The sequence below is a fragment of the Manacus candei genome, unplaced genomic scaffold (assembly GCF_025592945.1).
Source record: "Manacus candei isolate 608988 ecotype Guabito, Panama unplaced genomic scaffold, ASM2559294v1 h1tg000014l, whole genome shotgun sequence".
In the NCBI taxonomy this organism is placed as follows: domain Eukaryota; kingdom Metazoa; phylum Chordata; class Aves; order Passeriformes; family Pipridae; genus Manacus; species Manacus candei.
In genome coordinates, this window is record NW_026138062.1 from 2,559,071 (window position 1) to 2,586,083 (window position 27,013).

The following is a 27,013-nucleotide window of genomic DNA, read 5'->3' on the forward strand; positions in this document are numbered from 1 at the left end:
TTGCAATGCACTCTTCAGTTTACAGCATGCTCTTAATTAGTTGTAGCATCATCCACAGGAGCTACATTTTAAAAGGCAGACATATAGGTAAGGGAATCAAAAAACAGAAATGGAACAGAAAACACAGCAAATATAAATGTGATGAATGACACATTAACAGAATTGTTGTGAGATGGACAGGCGGATGGACGGACGGATGGATGGATGAGTAATGACATTTTGCCCCCTCATTTTGAGGCTGAAACATCAAAATACTGCTGCCATCTGTTGTGCTTGCAGATACCCTCAAGTCTCACTACTAGAAAAGATAGTGTTCAGCTGCAGCTGTGAAAACTATGCAGGGCAAGTTGACCATTTGCAACAAATAACTTCAACAGAGTTGGCCTGGACCATAGGAAGTAATTTGTTCCTCATCCCAAGATGGTATTTTCCAGTTACTTTACAAATCATGCAGAAACATGATAAGACTTCTGCAGAGCAGTGACTAATGTAAAAACAAATACAATTCTACTATGACAAGGAAGGTGTTCACAAACTGCAGGAAGCAGTTTAAAATAAATTGATGTAGGTTTTGAATTGTCCACAAGTTGGGTTTAGCTTCCTTCCATTTACCTTTTACTGCATTAACATTTCTTTTGTGATGGCTGCTGCTGGGAACCTATTGTAAGTTTGGGCAATTAGGATTTTTGTTCCATCTGTCCCTCCCCTCAGTCAATACTGTAGCATCAAAAGAGGCCAATTCAGTGTAGGCTGGCTCCGCTCTAAAGCCAGCTAAAAGAGATGTTAGAATTCACTACTGCTCTGGGTGGAAAGGATAGGGGGGGAAAAGCTATAATCATAAAAACGCTGTTTCAGGCTTGTTGAGTTCTTAAAATAATCTGACTTAAACCTCCTACACAATGCTCACAAGTCAGAGCATGGTAATATACTTCAGTGTAGGTTGCCTCTCTCTCTCTAAATCCAAACTAAAATAGATGTTAGAAATCATTACTGCACTATGTCAAATATAGACTAGGACTGTAATCAGAGGGCTGCGGCTTCAGGTTTCAATGGTTCTTAAAATAATCAGCCTTAAACCTGCTGCAGGAATCAAAGCCTGGTCATTTATATTTTTGTAAGGCTGAGGATTCCATCACCTCAGGCTTCTCCCTGATAAAAAAGCAGCTTGCTCTTTTTTTTTTTTTCCCCACTGAAATAACTTGTGCATGGCAGATATTGGCAGGTAGAATGACACTGGAAACTAGGTACTTCATTTTTGTCAGAAGGTTAACTCCATGTAGAGTCAGGGTATGACCTCAGAACAAAACTGAAGTGCCTCCTCTTCACTGTGTTTTTACCTGAGCTCAGCAGATGTATATTAGCTACCTGAACTCATAACTGCTTTGCAAAGTGAAGGCAATCCTTATATCCCACTACGAAGCACAGTGTTAAAGCGAGCAGCTTTACTCCTTTCCCAAACCATGAATTCCTAGTTTCCTCTTTTCATATATGCAATCCACAGTTTAACTGTTCAAATACAAATCGAAACAAAATAAGGAGAATGCATGTGATAGGGAGTTTACTCTTCTTCCAGTGGCCCAAGAGCTCCTTCTATGTGACCAACTAGTTTTTTATCTCTCTAATCCCACCCTGCTTCTGACTCCTTATTTAATACAGGTTTTTCTGCGGGTGCAGATTAACCACAGCCGTATTTTCAAGTATAAGTACTTCTAGCAGGTCACAAGTTATCTGTGATGCAGGCTATAGACATGAAAATAAGGTAATCTTCCTATTCTTTTGCAAATGCCCATGAAAGAATATGCTTAACATTGTGTAATAACATCCGGACCAGGGGTGGGAAGGGGCAGGGAGTGCCTCTGATGCTCCTGCCACACTGATGCATTCATTAAAGCTAAATCCAGCCCATGAAAAAAAATGAGCACAAATAACCACACTCATAGAGGCATTTGCCTCTTCTCATTTTTGTTAACACTCAGTATGCTAACTGTGGCCTTGGGATTTATCAGCATTATAAAACATGGTATGCTGTCTTTTGTTCACCCTGACTTTCTGAGAGTCATAGACCTACATGACAACTTTTAAAAAATGCTAAATCTCAAGGCCATCTGCTAGCACAGAAAAGTCTAGAAATGTGGAAACCACACTGTTCAAAACCAGAATACTCTAAGCATTATTACCATACATGTTAAAACTTTGTGGGTTTTAATGTTTCAGGTGTAAATTCATTGAAACCTCATTCAGGGAGGGAATTAGAGACTCAGGTGCCCCAGCAGGCACAACACGAAAGCAAGGCAACTGGGTGAGGTTATAGCATCAGGTAGGACTAATGCTCAGTGCAATACACAGCTGACACTGCTCCAAGAAAACTTGCTTCCCAGCCATAATCAGTTTGTCATGGGACAGGGCTGGCCCACCTGTTGCAAGGTGTTCTTCCACAGACAAACACTAAGTCTGAAGGCAAGGCAAGTCCCAAGACGCTATGGGCTGGGGAAAGACCAGTGTCCCGGGAGGTGGAGATGTCCAGGACACTCTCACCACCATCTGCAGTCAGAAATGACTTGGAAAAAATTCACATCACACCTTCTTTGCCCTTAGCAAAGCCACTGATTTTGGACTAATACACTTGCTTTCTTTCTCCCAGTCCCTTCAGTTTATCCCAACCAGCTCAGCTTCTGTGCGCTCCCAGTTGAGTTAATCAGAATATATGCAGAGCAGAAGGCAGCATTAGAATAATGTTATTTATGGGACTGAAATACAGTGACTCCCAGGAAGTCATTGAAATTGTAGAAGCAACCACAGTAGTAGTGGAAGAGGCTCCAGAGCAAGCATTTGAGACATTCATGTTTGCCAATAACTAGAGAGAGCTGTAAATTTTCCCCCAACTTATTATGTTCCTTCACTGACAGGCCAGCGCAGCTGAATGAAGGTGGTACAAAGCCTTCCAATGGTCACAGGCTTAGGAGGAAAAGGGCTTATGGTTTACCCCAACTAGAGCAGGAAACCACGAGCCACAAACCCAAGGTTAGGTGTAAAACACATGAAACTATAAATTCAACTTTGGAGAAAGTATCAGAAGAGGCCCATCTCGTGGCAAGTGTGGTCACTGGATAAAGGGAAAAGATGGTCCTGAGCAAGTTTGCACCGGTTTCATGGCCTAGATCAAGCCATAGGCTGTCTGTTTGAAAGGGGGGAAAAGTTAACTACTAAAGAGTTAATCCTAAACAAAAGGTTTCAAGTGCTAAGGAAAAGCGGCCACTGGTTATCCAAGTGACTTAAAGTACTTCAGGATATCTATGCCACATTAATCTTGCATGTATACCTGTCACCTACTCTAGAAATAATTCCTTACAAAGAGATGTTAAGCTTGTCTCAGTAAGATAAAAGGTTTTAAGCTTTTCAAAATGTGGAGTTTTTCTGTGTGAGAGAAAGATGGAAAAGGATCGCGCTGAGTTAAGTAGCATCCACCCACATAAACCAAACAGGTCTGCATCAAATGAATTGTGCTATAAACTTTGGAATTTTACAAGCAAGTTTTATATTAAATCTTTAGAAACCCTTTGTGCTTATGGTTTCAGACAGAATATAAAAGTACCATATAAATATCAGCACAATATAGTAGGCAGCTGTTAGGTACTTTAACCATTCCCAATCAATTATAATAAACAGAGCAAGCACACTGAATTGCATCAGAGTGCCATGCAGTAACCCTCCACCTCCAACTTTTCCTTCCTGCCATTTAAAATTAACCTTGCAATAAATTACTTGTAAAATGACAGAATCTGGAATGTTCTGGAAGGTTTTTGGTAGGCTGGGATGGATAGAGAGACTACAACAACTTTTTGAATAACATACAACATTAATGGCAGTAAGAGTCTTTCTATTTTTTTTTTTTAACCAGCTGCAAAAGAGCAGCAGAATAACTCCAACTATTCCATTCAAAGCAGAAGGGAACCCAAAATGTTGACCCTACAGAAATGCTGGGAAGCAGTGCCATCATGCCTAGCAGGTGAGATTTGCTTATTTGGCTAAAAGCAGACAGAACAAAAAGAAATGCAGCACATGGGAGACTTGGGAGATAAAATGGGGTGGCAGCAAAGCCTTCCCTTATGGCAAGAAAGGGAGCACAGCCTCCTGGAGTAGGTAGCACAGAAGGAAGGAAAGGTGGGAGCCTCCTGGAAGGCAACCATGTGGCTTGACAAATGGAAAGTCACTTCTGGAAGTGATGAACAGGCAAACAGCTTCTTACGTGCAAACAACTGTCTGTCTCCTTTGCTTTCTCTTTACACACCTTTAACTCCATCCATTTGGACGTGCTAGTTGCTTCAGATGGGTGTAAAGCTGAGCACATGGAAAACTCACAATTGAGAAGAAAAACATCCTCTTTTGTGTGTGTGCTAAACTACTTTTATCCAAATATGCAGTGCTATTCCAATACTCAGAAAATCATCTAAATTATGCAAGGGCCACAGACAATTCTAATCGTGACTGCTCTCACTTGCACGCTGGATCTGGCTGTAGACATGGATGCTGATTGGTGGGGTCTGTGTCTGGATCACTCCTGAATCAGGCACATGGTGAATCCCACAGGCCTTGCTGAAGTTACGTTTTTATTTACAGTATGCTCTGATATGTGAGGTGGGGAGGACAAAATCTGCTGTGTTTATTTACTATTTCCGCCCACACACACACACTTACAGCTGGTATTTTTTTGGCACTTCAGTAGTCACACGTCTCCTAAAGTTATACTGATTTGAATTTAAATACTGTCAGTCAGAGCTATTCTTAACAATTTAGATTTTTTTCTATGTAATAGCTAATAGTTTTAAAACTCTCCTAAAAATGTGAGAATTTCATAAACTTTGCTTTCATGCTTCAAAACTCTTAACTCTTAACTAAAAAAACTCTTAACTAAAAAAAAAAAAATTGGACAAACCACTATCTGCCTGAGGAGCAATTTACAGATATATTACAACAGTGTCAGATCAACCTATAGCAAACCGACAAAAAAGACTACTTTTTAATTACACATCCTATTAGTACTAGCATTAATATTAGCTGCATCATCAAACAAGATAAGTGTATTCAAAGTCCTGAAAATATTTTTACTTTCTGCAATAAGACTTCTAGACATAGAAGCAACAGCTGAATAGATATCATCCTATTCACTAGAGTACCTTAGACTTGGAAGAAAAAAAATCAAAAGACATTATGGAAAAAACATTTTCCTGTAGCTTCCCTCTCAGCAGGCTGACTTTCCTTTAGCACTAGATTTTAGTTCCTAGCAAGAAGAGGATGGTCAAGCAAAAGAGAAACCAGTAACGCATTGATATTTAAAGATCTGGAAACTTGACCTTTTAATGATCCCAATTCAGCCAAGGAGAAGTTGAGGAAAATGCATTTAGAACTGAGGACAATACATAACATAAGGTGGAGGCTAACACAGACAATGACAATCAGAGCACTTTTGGGCCCAGGCAATACAGTGGCTGCTGAGCCCTATATTTCCATTTCAATGTGACAGGATAAGAACATTGTACTGTCTCCTAAAAGACAGAATATGAGAAAAAATTAAATATTTTATGGGACAAAAAGTCCTCCTGGAGGACCTTCCCTAGTTTGTCAGCAAGTCTATCCTCTTTTACAGTGATAAAACACAGTCTGCAAGGCTTCAAACCCGTGTTTTGGAGAATTATTTCTGATGGGGTGAATCATGATGTAAGCTTAAGGCAAGCAGGCCATCACAACAGATTTTACTGCTAAATACCTGTCACAGGCTTGTGTTCAACACTTGAATTCAAGTCAAAATTTCATATTCAAAAAACTAATATCTGTGATATGGCTCTCCTTTTACATCTATCTACCTGTTGTCTGAAACTCTGATATCTGCTTGAGTCACATTACTCTCAGGGACACAGTTTACTAAATTTACAAAATTAATAGTAGTGGATTTACCAGTAACTTGTCTCTTCCCCCTGTAACATCCTCCCAGAAGGATGTCCTTTCCCCACTGGCAATTTTCTCACAACACAGCAAATGTAATCAACATAAAACCTCATTTCATAAGGCAGCTGTAAAGGGAGAGCTACACTGGAAAGCCTTCAATGACCTGTGTACTATTTCATTACCATCTGATCTATAATATAAAGAAACAATATATTTCCAAATTACAGTGTTTTAATAAAGTTATAAAATTAAATAGAGAAATAAAAATCTGAGCTTTCATGAAACCCCCAAAAGGCAAAGAAATGCTCAGAACAGTGGCAAATCTTTCTAGAAGCAAGCAAATCCTCATCCAGCAGAATTTACAGTTGAATTCTGGTAATACATATGTTTTACAATGTACTAATATCTATATCTCTCATGCTTCTCATTTTGCTGCCATTTTGCAGCAGAAGGATACCTACAACCCAAAATACTATGACAATATATACAGCCAGCCTGTCACTCATATTTTGAAGACAATATGACACAAAAAGTTTCCACAGAGAATTTGAAACAGAGAGAAGCAGAATCAGTGGTTTCTAGTTTCCAGTTGCAAATAAAATTTTCTGGGAAAATTTACTTGAAAGCAGCCTTAAATGAAAATCTATATAATTAAGGGAAAGACCATTGCTTCAAACAGATTGACTGTCTTCAACAAATTTCTCTCTTTCTAGCTACTCAGATATGCTATATTTCCTAATTATCACCTTTTAAGGGCCATCTGGGCCCCATTCCTCACCATCAGGGGGCAATTCCATTTGCATTGTTCATAGGCTTAGTCATGATCAAGTAGTCTGGTGGTAAAGTTCATTAGAAATTAGAAGAAAAGCATTAAACCTCACACAGTAAACCAAGTAGCTGATACCTACATACCCACAGGAGAGATAAGCATTTAATGCATATTCTCACACGACTTAACAAGTCTTCAATGAGCATTTTTTTTTTTTCTAAACTGCTTAAAGAATTATTTGGACTGGTCCCTGACTAGGTACGTAATGAAAATTCAATTCAGTCCCTGCATACTACAAAAAATTTCTCAATTAAAGAGAAATTAATAATAAAATAATAATCTATTAAATAAAATCATATTCTATTTACATCTGTAGGCCTGAAAAGTCTAATAAAGCTAACGTAATGATACTATTATTTCTTCTGTTTTTCAAATGTTTGCTATGTTTTGCAAGTCAAAGGCAAGATTTTTTTAGTAATTGAACTGAATATGCAAATACAGATGCACACTCATGCACTGTGTTGTTAAAAAATTTCAGAAACAAAATTTTACATTAACCATATGAGAAGAGTTACTCGCTGTTGTCATGTAGCAATAAATATCACTATACATTTCCCAACAGTTCAGTATAAACATGCATGGGGTAGCAGAGGAGGAAAACCGAGCAAGTGTTTGGCCTTGTGCCTGCATCTTATAGTATAGGTCAGACCATCACTATGGTCTTCTCAAAGGGTTTGAAAATGGTATTTAGAAAGAACCCAAGGAAGCTCAGAACATCTATGTCATATAAATGATGGACCCAAGGAAGTCAACACTATGACTTCCAAATGCAGCGCCCTGTTTCAAAACAGAAGGGCTGCAGAACTCCTCTTTGATACGGATTTTTTATCTCTGCAGTTTCTGCTTTGTCATTTTATATCCTGAAGCCTGTAGCTTCTGGGAGCTATATGCCCATATGAAAGATGAATTAACACTACTTTTACCACTGAAATCCCTGTTTAGTACTAGGGGAGATCCTGGTAAACTGTGCTGAGACTCACATAACAAAAATTTGGGAATTAAGGACATATTAGTCCGTGGACACTACCCGCTATCTTTCTATGTTACTTAATTCTTGAAAATTTTCAGTCAGCTTGAGAAAAACTGAAATGACCACATTAATGATGAAGCACTTGTTGCTACGAAATGTGATATGCTTTAACTTGGATACTATAAATATACTTTCCCAGCTGCATAAAAGTTGCGGTATTATTCAGGTAATGTGATGCACTATATGCATCTCACGATTTTTTGGTGAAAAGGTAAATGTCTGCATATCATTTGCCATATCAAGAAGCTGCAGTCAGATATTAATGTCTAGATTTATCTTTTGAGTATTGTAGGCTGTGTCATATTGGTGATGAACTCAGGCCCCAATACGCTGGAGTAATTAATTTTGATTTTTCAGTGCTGCCTATGAAACAGATAGGATAGCTTTAAGTTTACTTCCTCAAGAACCTTATATGACAATACACCTCATCGGGGATTCTACTCATCTCTTGCAACTTGGAGTCCTCTCAGAAGCTACATCTGTGAGCCGCTACTGTAGGGAGGAGCACGTACCAGACAGCAGCACTGGTAGACAGCTCTGGTCCTTGCTTGTGAGGGCGTGGCAGGCCTAGGTAGGAATGTCAGTAGAAGGCTGTCCAGATGGCTACTGAACATTGCTGTGAAATGCAAAGTTTGGAAGCTTTAAATCCTCCTTTCTGATTTTAGGCAAGCTGAACAGAACAGCTGATTTCTTGCCTCACATCGGTGTAAATCAAACTTCATAGACACATGTAGACAAATGTAGAGATATTTCAAAAAGAAACTGTATTAATTAGATCAGGCTTCTCTTCTGGATGGTTGCTTTGCCTGTCAGTACCTCTGGGAAGCACTGGTTCATCTTTCTTATTGACAGGAGCATGGCTGAGCTGAGAATTACCAATCACCTGCCAGCACCATGGGTTACCAAGGGCTGATTTTGGTCCTGGGCTGAGAGTACGCAAAATAGTTCCAGGCACCTCAAACAAATGCTTACAGTATGGCCAGTCTGCAAGTGATGAGCTCAGAGTTTGCAAAACAGATGTTGCCATTTCACATTAAAAATATAGGTAATTTTCCAGCTTTTCCCAACAGCTGTGCCTTTTAGTAGAATAGCCTACACCTGCTTTTGAATAATTCTTTACTATTTTCACTGAACAGTAAAACTCCAGTAAAAATACAAGCCTTGAGTGGACCTATAAAGCCAGCAAATGCAGTAAAATGTCACTGCCATGTCACAGAATTGCTTAACTACTTAACACTGCACAAGGAGTGTGTTTTCATAGTTGTGTTGAGTTTTAGCTACCTGGCTCCTACTGACTTTAATGGGAATCACACAGCTAAAACTCCATGCACCACTTTGATACTTCAAAGTAATTTTTCAGTCCCCTGGAGAAGGTCATAGAAATATTAAAAACTAAAGCATTCTCCAAGGATCTCAGATTAAAGACTTGCATCAGACTTTATAAAAGTGATTGGTCAAATATATAATATACTCTTAATGTTCTAGCTCCTGGTTTGTTTTCTTTAGAAAGAACCTTTGTGATGCTTTTCACAAAAGGCAATATAAAGCATAAAGAAGAGCTCAGCAAGGTATAACACGAAGACATACAGAAGAGCTACTTGATACATGTTTACAGTGGTAAAGAGTTACTTATGTTTTTGAATATGGTGATCAAATTCAGGGCAATTCTTAATTAAGACATTGTTGCAACTCTATACTATTTGATTGCAAGCAATACTATAACACAAATATTTTTATTCCCTTTCATATGTTCTCTGTTCTCTTTTGTCCCCATAATTTACAATGTGGCCATAAAACTCCATTTCCATATTTCTTGCCTAAAGTGGGGTTGACATAACTGCTCTTTCAGACCTCAGCATGCACCTCCTCTCCTCTGTAGAGGGTTACTGGAAACACACAACCTTCTTTCTGCTTAGAGCTTTGACATCCTCATAAACCCATTAGATTTGCCACATTGAAGGCAAACTGTATCTACACTATCAGCTGTACAGACAGTGAGTGAAAGCACTAGGAAAGATGATGAAGTAAACATGAATTCAGGAAACTTGTACTGAATTTCGCTTCATGTTTTTGAAGGCACAAGCAGCAACCAACATCATAAACTAATTGTTCATTTGGTGGTGTTACAAAAAAAATGGTATTTATATACAAAATCATCTAGTAATATAATAATCTCAATAAAAATAAAAGTGCTTAAGAGAACATAGAGACAGCACAGTCACAGAATCTCCAAATGACACAGAATCACTTAGTTTGGAAAAGACCTCTGAGATCATTGAGTACAGTCTTTGACTCATCACCACCAAGTGGTGCCAAGTCCAGTCATTTCCTGAGCACCTCCAGGCATGGTGACTCCAGCACCTCCCTGGGCAGTCCATTCCAATGTTTAACAATTCTTTCTGTGAAGAACTTTCTCCTGATGTTCAACTTGAATCTCCCCTGACGCAGCATGAGGCCATTTCCTCTCGTCCTATTGCTGGTTGCCTGGGAGAAGAGGCCAACCCCCACCTGGCTACAACCTCCTTTCGGGTAGCTGTAGAGTGATAAAGTCACCCCTGAGCCTCCTTTTCTCCAGGCTAAACAACCCCAGCTCCCTCAGCTGCTTCTGATAGTACTTACTCTCTAGACCCTAGTCTTCCCTGGGTCCTTTCTTCATACTGAACTAAACATCTCATGTTTAAATTCCAAAGCTGAAAAGCAAAACTAGAAAAAAAAGCCAATGCACATAAAACCAATAAAGAACATTTTAAGCATGCAGTGTCTACCATACACTGATGAAATATCTTCAGCCTTCCACCTAGAAGCAAACTGAGAAGCTCACTAGCCACACCAATTCTCCCAAAATACTACATCCTGCATAAAACCTCTGCCAAGGCATGTGGAATAAACCCATATTTATTACCAGATAATCCCAGCTATAGCCTAAAAAGCATGAATCAGAAAAATATAAGCATGTGTAAATACACAGACAAACTCTGAAATGGACAAGCATGCCCCTCTAATGCCTCCAAGCTATTACATACACAGATTTAAGGAGAAGCATATACATGCAAGCAATGGTTTCTGTAAAACTGGAGGTTTTGTTTGTGTTTCCATCATCCCTACGTAGAGTTGTCAAGTTACAGACCAATTAGGCTGAAATAACCTTGTGCTAAAGTCTTGAACACAAACCAAAGCACTGGGTTGATGCAAAGCAAGTGTTACCATCTTAACCAATTCACATGAAAAATGACTGTGGCAATATCATCACACTATAGGTATCCTAAAACAAAACAGGTCACATTTTGCTTTTTTTGTCACAGGAAAGGCAAATTGATGCATAATTAACAATTGGTCAATGCAAATTCTTTCACATCTTTTAATTGGTGTTAATTAGATTAGAAGTAAATTTTCTTTTATCTCAACACTCTAATGCGAACTAATCTTCTCAGCAGCATGTCAAAGTTTCCCTTTTAATTAAACTTTTCAGCTGGGAACTTCGGCAGCGCTCAGGCAGCAAAATATATAATTTAAGGCACATGAATTGTGCTAGGTTTTATGAATGGAACATCAAAAATTTAAAGCAATGATTAAAAAGGTTGAGCAGAAGGTCAGAAATCTGAATTTTGTGGAGGCAACAGTGAGCTTTTAAAGCTGCTTCAAATATGTTGGCAGCACTCTCCAGCCACCCCTTCCACATTCAAATCCATCCTTTTACAAAGGAAAACTACCCCAAATGTAAAACATCTTCTGTGAATTAACTTCCCCCTTTCATACTGCTTTCCCCCAAATATTGCAGCTCCTCTAGAATTGTTAACGTGCAGAATAAACCACAAAATACATTTAATATCTTTTATGGGAAGTTGACCTGAAATAAAATTTTATGTAGTTAAGGACTTTTGATAGTTCTTCATCCAACTTTTTTCTCTCTCTATGGGGCAACGGTGATTGAAACCTAATGTCTGCTGCACAAAAAGGCCATAAAATGTTTTATGCAGAAGTAAAACAGTAGCCATTAAGTTTTGCTATAATGTTTGAGTAGATATGCAGCATGAAAACATGATAAAAGAGCCATAAACTGATTGTGATCAAATGCAATTACAATGACTTCTCTCCAATGAATGACATGTACTAAATGCACTTACAGTTCCTTGCAAAATTACTTTGGGCAAAGGACCAAGAAAACACTATATCCTTTTTACGAACGGCAGCTTGCCAGGGAAATCGCAAACACACAAGCTTTAATATCTATGGCCAAAAAGCACTTGGGAACTCATTAGGAAAAGGTTAAAAAGATTCAGTTGTGAAAGACGGCTTTTTTTTGTGTGATTAGAGCAGCATCCTGGAGAGTCCAGCATTTGGGGTGTTAGGAAGAAGTGCTCCTGCAGAAAGGAGAGAGGAGTCCTAGGAAGGGTGGGTACCAAACTCATCATGCTTTGAGTCCATGACAAAAGTATATTCCAGAAAAAAGGAATTGTTTTGCAGTTTTTTCCATTAAATTTTTTATCCTGCCCTGATAGAGGACAGCCGGTGAAAATGGCCAGATAGCCTAAAAACATATATTTTACTAGGAATATAGATTTGAAATCGGATGAATCTGACGATTCTTTACTGTGAGAGTGGTGAGGTACTGGGACAGGTTGCCCAAAGAGGCTGTGGATGCCCCATCCCTGGAAGTGTTCAAGGCCAGATTAGATGGGGTTTTGAGCAACTTGTTCTAGTGGAAGGTGTTCCTGCCCACGGCAGGGGTTAGAACTAAGGTCCCTTCCAACACAAACCATTTTGTGATTCTATGCGTCTATGAAGTACACTGGTTTTTAAAGGTGAATAAGAACCAAGATCTTGGGAGTTTCATCCTTTTGAGTGTGTTTTGGGATTTTGATCAGATAACCTAGTTTAACTTTTACTCATTTCTATATTTTGAGTAGTCAAATCAAACCCCTGGATTTCCTAAGGAGCACACTCCAAGGAGAAGACACAGTCAGGTGTCAGAAGGTGGTGAGAAGTGCCAGGTATTTCTGTGGCTAACAAGATTTAAGGAAGATGGTGCAAAGATATTCCAAGTAATCTCTGCTCCAAAGGCAAACATGCAATACTAACGTGGCAACAGCAGTAATTTCCGCAAGGGTGAAACTGCCCTGAAGTATTTTGAAAAGTGCAAACCAAGTAGCACTTTTTCTATAGTACCATCATTTTCTATGTCTCCCTGGAAATAAAGTGAATGGAAAACAGGACCAGAATTTAGGCCATTTTCTTTATACAGGAAAGACAACATAGAGTTGGAGCTACAGATGTAAATCTGCCTTTATTGGTATTTAATAAAGGCAGTGAAAAAAGCCACCAAACTATCACTTTCATTGTCTAAGAAAGTACAATTATTACATTTTAGGGGCACCTAGAAAGTGCTGATGCTTAGTAAAGGCACTAAATGGGCTACCAAAGCTATTATGATACCCAGGAACAAGGTGAGGAGAGAACTGAACCTCCTTAGTGAAGGAATGAATTCCCACCACACCACCAGGATCCATTTTAATGAAAGCTTAAGATTTTATTATTCGATTTTATTTGATTTGATTAGTTTGATTTTATTAACAGTTTATAGAGTTTCTACCAAGATGAATTATTTATCAAAGGAAAAAAAAGAAAATAAATACTAACCAGGCTTCTTCTAATCTAACACTAGCAATGCAGAGCAGTTAGGTTTTTTTATACTGGTACACAGGTTAAGGGTTTATCAGTCCTTTTTATATAAACTTCAGATTCATAACTTACATTAAAATTAACTGAACATTCAATGCTATATAAGGTGACATTGTAAGGAGCTCTTAGTATACAGTAAAGTACAAATCAGAAAGGACAGAAAAACTCCTTTCTAACTCTTAGCCTGTCTGAAAAATGTCATCCTAGATACCAATATCGCCACTAAAAGAGTGAAGAAACACACAGTAACTCAAACTCCCTCCCCAGAAAGAAATTAATCTCTCCTTCTAAAAACCAGAGCTCTCTCAGTCTTCTACTGCCTTATTAAATCATAAAGCACAAACAAACATCAAAGCATTGCTGCAACTTCATATAATTACTCTAAGACCTCCTAGACTGCGTTGGAAGATGGGAGCAAAATTTGGATGTGAAAGAGGTAACGTTCACTGCTCTAGAAGCAATGCTGGGATACAGCACTGGGCTTCGGTGCCTCCCTGCTCAAAAGGTTTTTTAAAAAAAATCCTGTAGATTAGTTTTTAAAAATCCTGTACATTTAATATTATCAATTTTGCAATAGTGACTACCAGTCAGTAATTACTAATAGTAACAATTCTACTGAAGTTTAACAAGGGAAATGTCTACATGAAGATGTAGCACTCACGGAACAAAACCCTTCTACAGCAGAGTGTTAAATAACAGTACATTCAAAAATGGGAACATTCAGACTCCTTCTAAAGTGTGCTCATATGGTGAGGAATAGTCCCTTCTCTAGGTTTTTAAGAAGAACCCAGATTTATCACTGCTAAACTTCTACTCCTTAGTGCAAATTGTTCTTGAGCATGAACTGGTCCTCAGCAGTGGTGTGCATAGTGGGTAAAACATGAAACAGTGGTGCTAACAGTTAAGACTGTACAAGGTATAAAGACTGTATGAAGAAGGTGTGACACAGCCTGACTCTGCCCGGTGTCCCCCAGTAACGAAAAGAGTTAGACATTTGCATTGCTGGTGTTAAACATACCACGAGCAATACAATTCCTTCACAGAGGGGATGGAAGTCCTAGAAACCCTGGTTGACTCTTGGTTGGAGGAAGCTCCCACTTCTCTGGGTTTTTGAAAGCCACACTTCCACCTGCATCAAATCTAAGTAACCAAATAAACAATATGCAGTAACATCCAAGAATAATCTTCAGGTGGTTGTCTGATGGTTCTTGGTCAAAGGAACAGCAGCAGCAGTTCAAGGATTTTGATGGACTATGTTCATGTCCACTGTGAAGCTAGAGTTAGAGCTGCATGAACTATGCAGCATCAGCCCTTCCCTCATTTCCAAAACTGAGGAACTGATGGTAGCCTGCCGCAAGCATGAAAATTAATGCAAGTGTTGGACTTGCAAATAATATTTAAACTCCTCCAGAAAAATGGCCACTTAAAAAAACTCCCAAAATTGAGGAGAAGACTCAGAGAAACATCTGATTCCGAAGAATTACAGTAATCTATTAATTTAGTTCTTGAAACCTCTGGGAGCAAGCTCTGCTTCTTGACAAAAACTCTTCTGCTTTCTCTTACCAAATACCTGGCCATTATAATCTTGGCCATGCCACTGGTGTCTGGATATAAAATCCTGAAAGGATAATGTTGGTACTTGTCATGCATCAAAAACCTCTTTTTTGATGTGAAATGGAAGATTTGGTGAAAATGAAGCATATATGCAATAGCGAAAACTCCCCGTGGAAACTGTAAAAAGTCCATGTGCACCAAAATTCTGTTTTACTTACTGAAACTTTTTGCTCAGCCACTGCTGTGGGAAGGCGATACAAGGAGCCCCATGCTGCTACTACCTCCAACATAAAGTATTTTCTGGTGAGTCTCTTGCCACCCACTCAGCCCTCACCAAACTACCTACTCCAAAACAAAATGATCTTTGGCACACACGAGTAAATTGCTGCAGCACAGACATATCTGGACAGTAATTAATCACTCTGAATGCTCAATGTGTTTGGATATAAAATTAAGAAAGTCGGGTTGTTAAAAAATGACAGATTTAAGCACCATCTGGGCTCTGTGGCCACAGTGGCGCGAATTCCAAAGGAAGGCTTACCAGTGCATGATCCGAGAATCCCATCTGTCTCAGCTGAAACGAAACAAATAAATAAATAAACCGGCAGCCTCATTTACAAGGTTTTCCCAAGTTTCCCTATTTAAAAATCAACTTGCAATAGGAAAGAATAAAAAATTAAAGGTATTACATCTTCAAAATGTGTCTTATGCCTTTTACATATATTTTTAATGTATTATAACTCTACAGAAAAACCTCTATATAGGTATACCTATATAGATGACACATTTTGAGTTGAGACAGCATTTCCTACTAAAAGTATGTTTTCATAAAAATATAATGCTAGTAAAGAATCAGCGTGATAAGACTCTTCCATTGATTTGGGGAATTCAAAATTCCTTTCTGGCACCCACAAACTCTCTTAGCTCCTTCCCCAAGGCACTGCTCACTTGCACCCACCCCATGCCAGCTCTGCCTGTGGATGGAATGCAGCCTCCTCGGTTCCCAAGAGACCTCCCTCTGGCCACCTCGCTGCAAGGGCAGAAGCCACACAAACTAAAGTCACCTGCAACTAGTTAACCTGCAGGATTTCTTCAATAAAACTTGCCTGGCATGGGAAAGGGAAATAAATAAATCATTCAAGACAGATGAACACAGAATATGAACACAACTATTTGCCTCAGAAAAGCTTAGCCAGGTGGGGGTTAAGCACAGAGGTGAACCCCAGGAATACTCTGGTGTAGTTCCCAGGAGTCTGGTCCAAGTGCCTCTCTCCACCTGAATGAGCATTAGGCTGACTGAATGGACAATGTCTGGTTCTCAAGCACCTTTGTGCCCCAGCCCTCAGGACAGTGCTTTCTGTGTCAAGGAGCCTCTTCTTGCTTTGCAGGAAAGATGGGACTCTCCATCCTTGGCAGCTTCTGCCCTTGGCATGTACCCTGACCCTCACATTATCTCAGCTCATATGTAGCTCACCCAAAGGAAGAGAAACCACAAAATTGGCACCCATTGAAGCCACACTCTCTTCTCCTGCTCCAAAGCCAAGGCTCACTTTTCCTGCAGATAAAGGCAAAGGACATATTGCCACAGACATCTGTGGGACTTTTCTGAGGTCTTGGGGAAGAGGCTTCTCCAAGGGGTTTGACTATGCCTCAACCTCTTCTCCAGCCAACAAGCGACCACCACCTCTCTTGCACAGCCACTTTTCACTAAAACTGAATCCTCCTTCTCATTCTGCCTACCTCCAGGAGCTTGAAGAAACTCCTCAGATGAATCAGAAGGAAATATGTCCAAAAAGTACTATTTAGTATTTTTAGACTTAAATAACAGATATCATTATACTGTATAATATTACAGCTTCTTTCAAATAGAGACATTCGTATGAAGGCTTAATCCTGGAAAGATTTTTTTTCAGATTTTACCTTCAATAGATCTCTTTGCATTTGCAATATTGAATATGTGGGTACATTTTTCATTAATAGTGTAACGCTGCTTTGGCCCTGTTCTCATGCTTCAATTTCTGCTGAACAAATGAGAGTTACTTGGACCCAAATGGGTGAGCAAATAGGTAATATATTCTGTCACTTAAAACTGGTTTAAATCAATGGCATTAAGTTTGTTTATTATTTCCTTTTTTTTAAAATTTGTTGTGTAGTTTGTGGGGCTCTCCTTTCAGAAAACTCCTGCAAACTCCTGCAGGCATCACCGAGAACTCACCAAGACTATGATAAATATGAGGAGTTTCCATACAGCTCTATATACAAAACTGTTGCAGATTTTCCATAAAATCTTCGTTAGGAATTCGCTACACATTACAAAGAATAGAAATAAAAAGGAGGAAATGTGATTATTCTTAAATCTTCTCTCAGGAGATGTCTAACAGAAAGATGATCTCTGCATAACCACAGAAATGAAGGAATCTGGAAAAATCACACACAAGAGCAAGCTTCTGTACAACAAAATGATGCCAGGGCCTGATGCTGGGAAGTAGCAGGGAGCAGCCGCTGCTCCATTGAAGCTGCTCCACGGGAAGGTCTCAGCACCTCTGATGGTTGGGCTCTGGGGCCCTGTAAAGGTGAGCTGGCAAGAACTGCCCTGCTACTCTGCACTCCTCCATTGCTGTTGATCTGCTACTGAAATAAATGACATTTACAGCCATAATAACAGAAGCACAGTGACTAATGGGAGGGCTATGCCCCAGGTGATGGGGATGGCTGATGGCTAGCGGGTGACCAGCACAGCTCACCTTGACATTCCTATGCATCCTTCCCGGAAGGACTGTTTATCTGAGACCCTTTGAGAATCCCTGTTTTTGGAAGATGACAACAAATGCAAAGTACTGTCATAGTTATTGTAGTGCACAGTTTCAATCAGCAACAAATATTTTCTCAATAAACACTATTTATGAATTTTCTAGTAGACAGACAAAAGATGTTTTTGTTCCCTCAGCAGATGTTCCATAAAAATGAATACACATCCCAAAAATGGGCATCTATTTTTTCTCTAAAAATAAACCAGGACATGCTTACAAATTTTTCTTTGTTTTATCAGTTTCATCAGCCTTAAAATAAGATGAAAATATATCTTTTTATCTGTAGAATTTTGAAGTGTTGCAAAACCCTTAGAGTGCAAACATAGGCACAGAGCATTTCAAATAAGCTGAAAGAAAATATTTAATATTTTTACAATATGGTAAAGTAAGCTATACTATAAATAACATACATTTTATTTCTCTATAATTTGGTGTTTATCATCCTGGTTCTTTCATTATTAAGACCATATATTGGGGTTTATATGTGGAAAGCTGGTACAAGTTTCCCTGCGAGAGAGTTTTTGTACCAGCTAGGTAAGAAAATAATGAACTCAATCCTCATCACTACACACCTTCTTGGGAACATGGTCCACAGAAAGGGTAAACATTTTCAGATTGTGTTGTGGTGGCGAGGGCAAGCTATGCTTGATGCCGATCAGAGTGGAGTCATATGGCCCATGGGCTACTGATCCATTTGCAATGCATTTGGTATCATCTCCTCCCTTTACAGAACAGCTGTGTAAACTGAAGGGAAGGGAAGAGAAGGGAAGGGAAGGCAGCAGGGATTTAGTCTGGGGTTTGAGGGGGTGAACACACATCAGAGGGGACAGAGGAAAGAAAGGCCAGGCAGTCCAGCTGCAGCTCTGACACTGGACAACAAGCATCCCTCTGCTAACCCCACGGAAAGCAAAAGCAAAGCGTTTGGGCTGTGGGATGCACATGGGGACACAGCAGGAGCCAGCATTGGGAAGCCTGGGGAAAGCAGGGGAAGAGTGTAGCCTAGCCTGGCCAAATTATTTCAGAGAGGACACAGCCCAATGGGCTGCCAGAGACAAAACCATTGCTCCAGATAGCAGGCTTTGGACACAGAGACTGCCTGGGTGCCATAGTGGGCAGTTGCGTCTCCAGCGGGCACGATCCCTGTCCAGAGGGCAGCTGTGGGGCCAGGGAGCCAGAGTTGGGTGGGACAGACAATGCTGGGGCAGCCTGTGGAGCCAGCCGGGAGCACACGGGGCCTGAGTCCTCCCGAAAAAGGGATGCCATTTTCTACTTTGGGTGTGAGAATGTTTTGCAGCCCTTGGGTGAACTGCAACCTGTCTGTGCCTTGCAGTTTTTTGAGTGGTAAAAGGGCTTGAAGTGCACATCCGCCTGATAGTGCTCGGTACTTCTAGGAGAAATTGTAAATACTTGGAAATTCTTGGATGAAAGGATTAAAAATATAATTACCATAAAGTAAAACACATAAGAATTTTCCTTATGGGGAATGTCTCTTGTTTTACATAAATTTTCTATACAAATTAACTCGAAATGATTCTAGCCACGTTAAAAAAATTAGATCTCATTAAATGTTTGCTTTGCATTGTACACTGAAATTGGCTGGGTGACGTTTCTGAAGAGTTTGCATGCAAGAAGTAAAACTTAAGGGAGTAAAAGGCAAAATAAAAGTCGGTCCTTAGTGCTGAACCCAAATTATGGTGAAATCGAGTTAAACAACAGCATGTGTTGGTGCTAATTTCAACTCTCAGAGACAAATTATTTCTGAAATTCCTTGAACTCGCTGTGATTACCCAGCCGATGTTGGCTGCCTCAGAGCAGGCACGGCACCATTTCGGCGACGAACCTTTACAGAAGCGGCAAAGCCACCGAAATTATATGAAGATTAATAGAAATCTGAACCACGCTACATCTAAAATAAACAAAAGCTTTTGTAGCCGCGTTGAAAGGCCCATAAAAGTAAACTACAACCTCGGCAAAGCCTTTTAAACTGACAAAACAGGACGGCAGAGGTCAGGGAGGCAGGCGGGTCAGCAAAGCCCTGCCTGCAGGTTTGGGGGTTGCTCCGTGTCCCTCCTCAGTCGCTCGCTCACATGGGGGCCTCGCCGGGGCCAGGGAGAAACCCCACCGCCGCTCCTCCCTCCGCCGAAGCAGGAACACTTGAACTGCCCTTCTGTCTCAACAAAACTTTAGTTTGCTGATTGGGCACGAAACAAAAGAAAGACAGCGGGACGCGATTTATAAGGGGGCAGGGTAGGCTGACATGCTATTGTACTCCAGAGGTATCCACAAGCTGTTAATTCCATTTTAACATTGTTAATAAGACTGTTAACACATCTGACTTTGTTTAGAGACTTTGAAAACATCAACAAACTAAAGAAAAAACAAAACAAAACAAAAAAAATCAAGAACTCCACCCCCACTAGAAGTAAAATACGATCTTTTCAAACAGCATCAAACATCCAAACGTGACGCTTCTGCGTGTTCGGACCTGGTACCGAGGAGGAAGGATGGCAGGGAGGCTCAGGGACATGTGTCCACATATTCTTCACCCTCTCGTTAGACTATTGAGCTATTCACATTTTCCAGGTTAAATTTCAAGGACTCGTTTCTAACACCACTGCCGTTTTGAGAAGGAGAGGGAATAAACCTGGACTCCCCCCTCCGTGCACACCTCCTCTCCCTCGCTCGCGCTTGCACGCAGGCAAATGTGCAGATTTAATCAGTGTGGAATGTTTTAAATGAATAATTGGGTCTGACAGATTTATTGCAGTTAATTTTGCAATAGAATGGAAAAATGTTTGGATCTCAGCCTTTAAAGTATTAGGAAAACAATTAATCCATCACATAACGGAAATTCCTGTATTACACCCTCATGTCCAATTAAATAATGTCAAGTAATCTTACATTGTAAAATGCTGAAATTGAAGCTCAACTCATTGAAGGGAATATGTTTTAATTTTTTTCAGGGACCTCGAAACAAAATTCATGTCAAATTAAAATCAGATGCTTCGATAAAAGTCTTTTTTGGTTTGTTTTATTTGGAGGGGGAGATTTTTTCAAGTAGAAAAAAAAAAATCTAACAAAGAAAAAACCCCAGCCTTACTCAAAAAACAACGATTTCTCTTTTGCTCTTCAGTCTGTGCATCAAGAACGCTGCCTTAGCAAGGCAATCTCGAAGCAAATCAAAAGCTTTAGGATGAAGTCTGCAACCGCAGAAAAGAACTTTAAAAGCATATAATCAGCACTTCTCTTTTCCAGCAGACAGAGGGGCTGATTCCAGGGTACTTACTCAGACACAAATCTCCGAGACCTCAAGCCGTGTTTTGCTTGAATAATGTCCCGTAGGATCGAGTCCCCAGTTTAGGACCGACTGACAGCAAACTTCTGAGACTTAAAGTAAGCGGGATTCGTTTGTCTTTGTTTACATCCCAAAGCTGCTAATGCTGTAAAATTGCTTAATGTCACACTCCATCTCTTTTTTATTAAAAGTAAGGTAAAAGAAAAAAAAAGCCTGCAAATCAAAGAACTTTTCCAGAATAACAAAACCACCGATTTACAAATGTCTTTCCTGCCCCTGAAATTTGAAACTTGGCAAATTCATCTCATTCGGCTGCTATACAAAAGGTCCCTGAAGCGTGTTACAGTAGAGACCCGTGAGCTTCCCAAATACTTTGGCTGTTTCTAAACTAGGGAATACGGGGCTGCGGTTTCAGGGCTCCCTCAGCTAGAACGAAATGAAAGCGGTGGTGAAATTTTAATATCGCGGAGGTTTAAGAGGAGTACGTCTGGCTGTTTTTACAGGGGGACTGCCGACGGTCCTGTGGCAGGCGAGGTAGGGAGCACAGGGACAAAAAGGGATTGGAGCACGTGTCACTACAGAAAGGCAGCAAAAAAAAAGAAGTTGGAGGCACTGAAGAAGGAGTAAATAAAAAACATAAGGAAAGATTCTCCTTCTAGTATGTCAACCGGGAAAATAACAAACTGAAATCCTAGGTCGCATTTAAGGGCAATAAATACTGTGATGACTTGCTGGCACCTTCGTTAAGGCACTGTCGGCATGGCTGAACAGATGAAAATGGGGATTACACCGAATGAAAGAAGTGTAAGATTTGGCCACCACCGTTCAGTTTGTTTTTCCAAATACAACAGTGCGCTTATTTTGCTAGTTTCTTACAATCTTGATGTTCTGGATACCCACATTGCCGCCCAACTATTTCTGTTGCCATAACAACATCAGAAATTTGGTCCTCGATGCCCTTTTTAATAAAATAATTTTGGGACTTGGGAGCTTTCAAAGGCGGGACAGTTTCTCAATTTAGGCAGCTCACACCTTTCTCAAAAGGAACCTATTTGTTTCTGTTTCCCGGAAAAAAAAAAAAAAAAAAAAGAAAGAAAAGGTAATTTGAAAACGATGCCCCCTCCTTCCCCCCCTTAACTTTGGAAACAGGCCTGTTGCTATAAACAATTTTTCTGGGGGACTTGGATTTTCAAGAAACAGGCAACCTACAGCAGCCAGGGGACCACCTTCTAAGGATTACTAAAAGGGGAGAAGTACCGTATATGCAGCCCAGGGTCTGAAATAAACGACCAAGTTTTTACCACCTATCCATGAGATGTGTTTTAAGATCTTCAGAAATTAAATATGCAACCAAAAATCACTAAGAAAGTGTAATAACTCTGTATATTTTGTATCCAGTCACTTGGGACATCCTCATCCCTCCCTCAAGGAGACTGGAGCTTTTTTGGGGGGTTACCCCTTGGCACTGCTAATTATTTATTTTTTTTTTGGCTTTCTCAGATCAGCTCAGAATGAGTGGAATAAGAAAAAAACCGCAACCGAGCCTTGGCTCTTTACCATTAAATAAATTGGATTCCCAGCGCAAACAGCAAAACAATGGCCAAGAGGATGTGACTAACAAACGCCGAGGGAAGAGTCAAGCTGCCCCCTCTTTGCATATGCAGCCAAACAGAAGTCATTGGGGTTGGGATTCCCCCCCCCTTCTATTTAACATATCTGTGCATTTCAATAAGTTGAGAGAAACAATGCTCGGCTTTCAAAAGTTGCAAATTACTGGGAATACATTGCAAAATGTGGATAGCCCATAACATTAGAAGATGTTTTAAAGTATATATCTTTGAGGGGGGTGGTGTTTTGGTTTGGTTTGGTTTGGGTTTTTTTCATAAGGAAAAGGAGAGAGAGAAATCATACCCTCCAGGAAAATAATCCTGGATTGCGAGGAAACTGTGCCCGTGAGATATGCAAGAAACTTCATGGGATAAAAATGGTTTAGTTTATATTTTGTAAAAGAACAAATATTCATTTATCTCACTGGCTGGTCAAAGTCAGACAGGGAGTTCTCGCTCATGTGCATTGATGATCTTCAGCCAAAGGAAGTATTTCTTGTCCTCGCTGCCGATGGCAGGCAGACACCTGCAAACCTGCACATCGAAAGGGAAAAAAATCCCTTTTTCACTGTTACCAGTGGCATCTATAGCTGCTACAGAAAGCAGCAAGACGGGAATCGCGCCCTTCAAGAGCAGCCGGTTTGGCAGCGCAAGTCGGAGGGAGCCCGTCATGCTCAGCAAAAGGGAGGGGAATCCTCTCCATGCGAGGGAAAGCTCGACAATCCCCTCGGCAAATAAAACAAAAAAAAAACCCCAAACAAACAAGCAATAACCCCCTTCCCCCCAAAAAAAAACCACAAAACACCCAAAAAACAACCCCAAAGAACAAAAACCAAAAGCAAACCATCCGACCCTTTAAACCCCTGATATGTCTATATGGAAATGCCTGTTTTCGGACACTCCGTGGGGCTGGGGTCGTCACCCTTCGCTTTGGGGTAACCCCCCCCCACTCCGGGCGTCCGGCGCCCCGGTCCCGCCGGGCCGGGAAAGCAGGGGCTGCGGTGACACCCTCCGGCAGCGCCGGGAAGTGCAGCTCCGGCCGCCAGTCTCGACGGGCAGCGGCCGGGCAGGGATGCGGGCAGGGATTCAGGCAAGGAGGCAAGCAGGGATGCGGGCAGAAATGCGGGCAGTGGCAGGCAGGGGTGTGGGCTGTGGCAGGCAGAGCGCTTGGAGAGGGTAGGGAAGGGGCGGGCAGAAATGTGGATCGCGCAGGCTGGGATTCGGGCAGAGTGCGGGTTGGGGCAGAGAGGAATGTGTGCAGGGGTGCGGGCAGGGGGCAGGCAGGAAAACCATCAGCTCGGCATTCCTGGCTGGCTTTAGTTCTCCACAATTGTTCCCCCTTCCCTCCTAGTGGGGTGAGGAGGGAAGCAATCACTTCAAAGAGGACACTTTCTGCATGAGGCAAAGACAAGAGTTGTTGTGTCTCTCCATTACCCGGACTGTTATTATTATTAATATTTCAATACTCTCGTTCTTCTCCGTTCTTTTTGCTCTGTTCTTCTTTTTTTTTGTCAGCTTGCTAATGAAGCTGTTGTTATTCCTGGGAAAGGAGAAGGGAACACGCAGTGAGGGAGGCGTGCTCACGGATAACTCCCTTTCCAATTTGTTTTCCCCTGAAAAAAATGGAAAATATCTCCAGCAAAGGAATTGGCCAGCAGCTCTCTCTGCATCCCCAGCTCCCATGCTCGGCCCGTGGGGCTCTGATGGCAGCAGGGCTCCGGGGTGAGCCTCTTCAGCCCCAGGCCAACCCACAGCACCTTCCAGCACCTTCTGTCTGAGGATTTTCAAAGGGCTGCACAAACATTAATTAATTATTCGTGCTCCATATCTGTGCAAACGGGGACCCGGGGATCCATTTTACAGATGGGGAACTGCTTGCACAAGGAGACTCAATGAGTCACTGCGGTTGAGACAGAAATTAAAATGCCAATTTTCTCATCTTTAAATATACAACCCATTGACCACTTCACCCTTCCAAGGGAAGGGGAGACACAGGCTAATGGGGAAATTATTCCCCATCTTGCATTCAGCTTAGAGACACACAAAACCTAACAGAGAGGTATAACAGGGAGCTCCCTCACATTCATGCCTGTTTGCACCAATCTTTTAACCCCAAATGCTTTGCACAGTCAAAACATCACCAAGATAGAATTAAAAACCATTAGGAGGAGAGGAAAACTAATTTGAAAAATCTGGGCACGGTCATAACTGCTCAACTGAACCTTTAACCAGCTGAAGACCCAGTTTGGTAGAGAGAAAGGAGAGGGATGTCTCTGACATTAGGAACTACAAAGGAGGAGACTCTGGCATCAATACAGGCCAGAGTGTGGGAGACAGAGACAGAAGACAAATATTGATGGGAGCAGGGGGGGGTCACAGGGGTAGATGGGGACCAGATTTTCCAGGGCAACTGAAGATGCAAACAGGCACCTGGTAGGATTTTCAAAAGCAACTGAGCAAGATAGGTACCTAAATCCCACTGATTTCAGTGGATGGGAGGACGTCTAACCTGCTTATGCTCTTTTGAAAATCCCATTAAGTGCCAGCTGCATGTTTAGGAACCCAAACACAATTGAAAATTTATTGCAAGGCTTCAGGAATGATACATTTTAAGAGTAAACTGCTGTTGCGCTGATGTCAAGAGTTAAAAAACAAAGCCAGATTCCTTCCCTACCCCAAAAGAAATCTGTTGGTTAAGATATAGGGGAATATTTCTTTCAATTCAAAAAAATAGTTTTGCATTTTCACACTTAGCCTTCCTCATTTCTAGCTCCTCTCTTTGTCTTTCGTAATAAACCAACTGGAGTGAGTAGGGATTTAAGGCAGAAAACAAGTGACACTGCCAGGCTCTTGACACAAGTGAGCGTGTGGCAGCGCTAAGGGGGTGGACACAGAGAGGTGCTGGGGGGGGACAGGTAGTGCTGGGCTATGCAGCGAGGCAGCAGGGCTGCGGGGGACACTGCTGGGACAGTGATGTGTCACTGCAAATGTGGGGAGGCAGGAGACAACAGGCAGGCATAAGGGAGCAGGCTTTGCCACCACGCTCAAATGCAAAATGATGTGACTGAGGACGCTGGGTCCCTTCACTTTGAGGGCATGCTTTGGGGCAACTCTGATAAAGCAGTATGTTAGCATAAAATAACTGTATACTGCATGTACGTTGTTAAGAATTTCAGCATTAATGAAACATGGATTATTTTTTTTCTGAATCAGGGTGATTTTGCCAGTGTGGATTTTCCTGTAAATTCTGATGCTTTCATTTATATTTTTTTTTAGAAAACTGTTACATCAGGATTGTTGAGAGATTGCCAGACTTTCCCATGACTTCGCTTTAAATATTTAGGTAGCAGCTGTCTCTTGATCACTGACAAATTTTAAGATCCACAGAGTAAAATCTCAACAAACAATTGTGTAAAGACAGAGACTTTCAGAAAGGTTCTTCAAAAAACCCCCACTATTTCTAAAGCATTTTAATGCCACGAGCTAAACTGACACAGCAAACCCATTGTGTTTTCCACCAGTTTTGTTTTGCTCTATACAGCTGTGTTTTCACAGATGCAAAACCATGTGTCTTCAGCAAAAGGTCTACTCTTCCCTTCAGATGTGACTGAAGATCAAAGGTTCAAACACAGAAATACAAGCTCCTTTTCCCTTTGGAACATGTTTTTATTTTTTGCAGTGGCTCTAAACCAGAATTTCCATCTGTTGTCCTTGTGTAGTGTACAGGTTAACCTTAACAGCCAGGTTTGTGATGCTGTTATCTCAACCAAGAAGCACAGAGATTAATCGCTCTCACATGTAGGCTCTGAACATCTCACTAAGCAGCAGAAGCAGGGCTGCCTCAGACAACCAGCCATCATTTCACAGAGGTGATGGCTTAAAGAGACTTGTTCCTTCATTTCCAACAGAAAATTTGGAATTTCCTGAATATTACATGACTACGATGGCATTTAGAATTCTCCAGCCCTAATCTCTGATGTAATAAATGTGTGTAATTCTTTTGGATTAAATGTCAGTGTCTCAGTTTACAGCACAAGACACTTAGGCCTATGGCATTTAGACAGTATCCCTTGACATTTTGTCTCTGCTTCTCCACCAAACTGGCTGCCAATAGTCTTGGAATTAATGTTTACATGGAATCATAGAATGGCTTGGGTTGAAAGGGACCTAAAAGCTCCTAGCTGGTTAGAAAGGACCCTGAATTGTTGCTGTTTCTGTGACTAGCTGTGACCAATTTATCTATGCTTCACAATACCGTAGTAACAA

General features: G+C 40.9%; 1 protein-coding gene across 2 annotated transcripts in view; it reads right to left on the reverse strand.

Annotated features, from left to right (window-relative positions):
- CLYBL (citramalyl-CoA lyase) overlaps positions 1-27,013 on the reverse strand; it is a 167,949-nt gene that overhangs the window by 113,209 nt on the left and 27,727 nt on the right. The window contains exon 1 of one of the 2 annotated variants that reach the window (XM_051780644.1): positions 15,577-15,599. The exons of the other annotated variant lie outside the window; for it this stretch is intronic. Coding sequence (XP_051636604.1) covers positions 15,577-15,584 — 8 coding nt within the window. The 5' untranslated portion in view covers positions 15,585-15,599. Of the gene's footprint in view, positions 1-15,576; positions 15,600-27,013 lie in introns of those variants that run through there. 2 annotated transcript variants of the gene reach the window in all.